Source organism: Sorex fumeus, unplaced genomic scaffold (genome assembly GCF_029834395.1).
Source record: "Sorex fumeus unplaced genomic scaffold, SorFum_2.1 ptg000034l, whole genome shotgun sequence".
Classification (NCBI taxonomy): Eukaryota; Metazoa; Chordata; class Mammalia; order Eulipotyphla; family Soricidae; genus Sorex; species Sorex fumeus.
In genome coordinates, this window is record NW_026606091.1 from 22,772,488 (window position 1) to 22,776,681 (window position 4,194).

General features: G+C 49.1%; 1 protein-coding gene across 1 annotated transcript; it reads left to right on the forward strand.

The window, feature by feature from the left end:
• Positions 1-1,357: 1,357 nt before the first annotated feature.
• On the forward strand, positions 1,358-2,528 carry TMEM215 (transmembrane protein 215). The gene has a single exon (XM_056117196.1). The coding sequence runs from the start codon at positions 1,501-1,503 to the stop codon at positions 2,206-2,208; it is 708 nt and encodes a 235-aa protein (XP_055973171.1). The 5' UTR covers positions 1,358-1,500; the 3' UTR covers positions 2,209-2,528.
• Positions 2,529-4,194: the final 1,666 nt, after the last annotated feature.

The following is a 4,194-nucleotide window of genomic DNA, read 5'->3' on the forward strand; positions in this document are numbered from 1 at the left end:
ATTCAGGACCACTAGCCTTGATCCCTGTACCTCAGGTCCTGGCCGCTCCCTTGCCGCTTTGGAAGATACGGGGCTCCTAGGCCTCACCCTCCAGGGTCTGGACCTGGAAGAACTCAGGGGGCTCCCACAACCCCAAGACCATTGTAAAACTTCACCCAGCCCTCACCTTGTCTGGGCCTGGGTCCCTTGCGCGCCGGGAGCGGGGACCAGTCCGGCTCCCCGGCCACGGGCTCAAGCGTTTGCGCCCCACCCCCCCCCCCACCCCGCTGCGCCTCGCTGCGCCCCGACTGCGAGGAGCCGAGTCCGGCGGCCTGGTGACCCGGCGGGAGAGCCTACGACTCCCGCGCCCCCAGCCCCAGAACCTCGCGATGGACACCCGGGCTGGCGGGGACCCTCCTGGAAGTTGCTTCGAGTCGGATCGCTAGCGCATCCCAGATGTGTCGCTGGAGGAGCGTCTAGGACCCAGGAACGGGCACCCCCAGCGGGCAGCGTTGGCCCTTGCGGCCCGGATCCGAGCTGCTGCGAGTGCCGGGGGGCTGACCTGGGGCGGGGGTCGGGCCCCCCGGCACCCCAGCGCTCCTGCCCGCGGAGCCCGCTCGCCAGTGATGTAACGCGGCCGGCGGCCCCGCGCTCCATCCTGCCTCCCGCCCGCCGCGCCGCTGCCAGAGCCCCGGGCACCGACGGGCGCGGCTGCGGGACACGCGCGCCCGCCACCGCCCGCCTCCCGCAGGCCGGGGCGCGGGGCACCGCGGACGCGCTTCTCTGCCAGCCACCAGGAGGAGAGCCCGGGGAGAGCCACTAGTCCGCGGGGTGCCCAAGGAGACCGGCTTTTTCTTTCGTCTTCCTTCCCTGCTCCCTGGAGACGGGGAACCTCAGGTACCTAGGGGACCCCACTTGGTGGATGCTGTGCGTGCGTGTGTGTGTGTGTATGTGTGTGTGTAGACGGAGGGTGACGGACGTGAAGGTAGTTAAAGAGAGGAAGGGTAGGGAGAGAGTGGGAAGAGGAGAGAGGAGAGAGGGAAAGGAGAGAGACTAGAGAGAGAAATCAGAAAGACAGGGAGAGAGGAATAAGAAAAAGGAAAGAGAGAAGAGAGAGAGAAGAGAGGGAAAGGAAAGAGATAGGAGAAAAAGAAGACAGAGACCTCTAGAGACAGAGACAGGAGGGAGAGAGAGAGAGAGAGAGAGAGAGAGAGAGAGAGAGAGAGAGAGAGAGAGAGAGAGAGAGAGAGAAAGGGTAGAGAAACAGTGAAGAGAAAGGAAAGGGGGAGAGAGAGACAGAGAGAAGAGTGACAAGAGAGACAGAAAAGAACGAGAAAGGAAAGAAGAGAAAGAGGAGAGAGAGAAGAGAGAGGAGAGAGAAAGACAGAAGAGAGAGAGTCAGAGAGGCTTGGTGGGTGGAAAAGACTTGGATTTTGTTTAATCCGCTGTGGTTTCCCTCTGACAGAGGAGAGGAGCAGCTCCCTGGTCCTCTCGTTGGCTCAGAGCTGGATGGAGTGAAAGATGAGGCCGGATGACATCAACCCGAGGACAGGGCTGGTGGTGGCCCTGGTCAGTGTCTTCCTGGTGTTTGGCTTCATGTTCACTGTCTCTGGGATGAAAGGGGAGACGCTGGGCAACATCCCCCTCCTGGCCATTGGGCCGGCCATCTGCCTGCCAGGCATTGCAGCCATTGCCCTGGCCAGGAAGACCGAGGGGTGCACCAAGTGGCCGGAGAATGAGTTGCTGTGGGTGCGCAAGCTGCCCTGCTTCCGGAAGTCCAAGGACAAAGAGGTGGTGGAGCTGCTGAGGACCCCTTCAGACCTGGAGTCAGGCAAGGGGAGCTCCGATGAGCTGGCTAAGAAGGCAAGCCTCAAGGGGAAGCCCCCTCCTCAGGGGCCAAATGAGGTGCCCATGGCCAGCTCTATCACCACCTCCAGCCCCACGGAGGAAGGAGAGTGTCAGAGCCCGGCCCAGAGTGGGCACCGGGAGGAGACCTCCAGATACCTGGATGGCTACTGTCCTTCGGGCAGTTCCCTCGCCTACAGTGCCTTGGACGTCAAGTGCTCTGCCTGGGACAGGTCCGAGTGCCCTGAGCCCGAGGACAGCATTTTCTTTGTGCCACAGGACAGTATCATCGTTTGCTCTTACAAGCAGAACAGCCCCTATGACAGATATTGTTGTTACATCAACCAGAGCCAAGGCAGGTGGGACCATGAGACAATAGTCTAGGCTTCGCAGAGGAGAGTTCGCTGTGCAACTAAAAGCGTGACTACTACACTGAGCTCCCAAAAGAAGGCGCCTGCCCTGCTCCAACAGCCTCACCCTGTTAGAAGCGGGTATGTGATGGGCGTGCAGACCTCCAGTGCCCAAAAGCCGTGTAAATAGGCATGTTGGGGACACATTTTAGGGAAAGGTGGTAAGGATTAAGGACACTGAAAGAGGCTGTGAGTAGGTAAGGAAATGGGACTGGTTGCTTTTTTAACAACTGAAATCATGTTAGCTACTTTGTAACCCCCCCAGGAGCTACCTGACCTCTAACTCTGGAGTAGGCTGCAGACACCAGGCATTGGCATGGTCCCTGGGCTATCCCGAGGGCTGTGAGCTGCTTTAAGGCTGAAAAAATTGAAAGAGAAAATGACCGAATTCTTCATGCTAGAACATTATATCTGTCGGGAGAAAAGCTTTTTTCACACCTTCTATTTGCTGGGGGGAAAAATGATCAAGCTAGAATAGTGGCGTCCCTGTTGAAGCAGGAATGAGAGAGTTAAAGACGGTTGAATTATGTGAGTTTGATTATTCTCTGACAAAAATTGGGAAATTCAAATAAAGTGAAGTCAGTGTGACCAGTTATGTGAAATTCTTAATATTTTAAGATGACTTTGTTAAAGTCTTAATTTAAATGGACTTGCTGGGTCTTTATCTGAAGTGTTTTTAACATTTACTATCATTCATGTATAATTTCCTCATCAGGTGCAAAATGACTTGATGTAATATTTTCATAGGTTAGAATTTGCTTTCATCAAGTCATAATGGGTTTTACGTAGGTATACAAGTGGCTAACATTTTGAGGAGACATGTACTGGTAATTACTTTCCCTGTATGCCTTTTGAAATCTAAAGAGAACAAAATCTTGGTTTTTATGCAAAATTCATATGAAATGCAATGGTTAAACTTCTGGGTATGTCATTTGTATATCTGTTTAGTACTCCCCAAAACTGTAAATGCCAATGAAATAAGAATTATTCTGCCATACTTAACTGAGCACAGTTTTATTTTATACTTAATGCTTTGCTGCTGAGAGAAAAGTCACAATAGAATTACAAAATGTATTTTCTATTTCACATCCTCAATTGTAGCAAGAAAGAAGGCAATTGGTCAGAATAACTCTGATCCCTATTGAAGATAAATGAGTTTTATTTATGAAAACATGGTGCATTTCATCTTGTAAATCAGAAAACTTTTGTATCCTTTAAGAATGATTATCTAATTTTTAATGGTCATATTATTTCAGCCTCTTTCTTCCAAAAGGGTAATTGAGGACAAAACTTTAGGGGCAAAGCTCTTTCCTGTATTTTCAGTCTGACTCAAAATTTTTAAGTGTAGCAAATTGTTTTAGGAATCATGCCTTTAAGTTTGGAAAATATCTATTTCCTCTGGGGAGACAAAAAATTTACTTGTCCATCAATATATATACTGAAAGGAAAAAGTATCAGACCCTTAAAAAAACACAATTTGCAAATCAAGTTCAATATTAAAAGACTATAATTATTTTAATATGACTTAAATGTCAGAAAGTGTGATATGTGATCTTTGGCAAACCGTGTCTTCTCATACCTCAGTTTCCAGAAATGGGAAGAATGGGTCTAACAGACATTAGATTAGTTCATTCCCAGTTCCCCGGCATTATGTCGAAGGCATTTTATGTATTACCAGAAAATAAGCTACAGTAAAATGCATGTCAAAGCTATGTAATTCACGATAATGATTATGTGACATGAATTGAATTCTTGTTATCACTCAAAAGAATTTTGCAGATGTATAAAAGTGTATTTGTTTTATTACCAAGTATTATTTATACAACAAAATACATTTCTGAAAATAAAATGAAGCTATTAAGAGTAAAATGTTTTTGAGAAGAAACGTTTAAATACTGCTCTAGTCCCAAGCAATCTAATACATACTCTGCACTAAATACATGTATTCTAGTTTAGAATA

Coding starts and splice junctions, on each gene's coding strand:
- TMEM215 (XM_056117196.1), top strand. CDS start 1,501: ATGAGGCCGGATGACATCAACCCGAGGACAGGGCTGGTGGTGGCCCTG.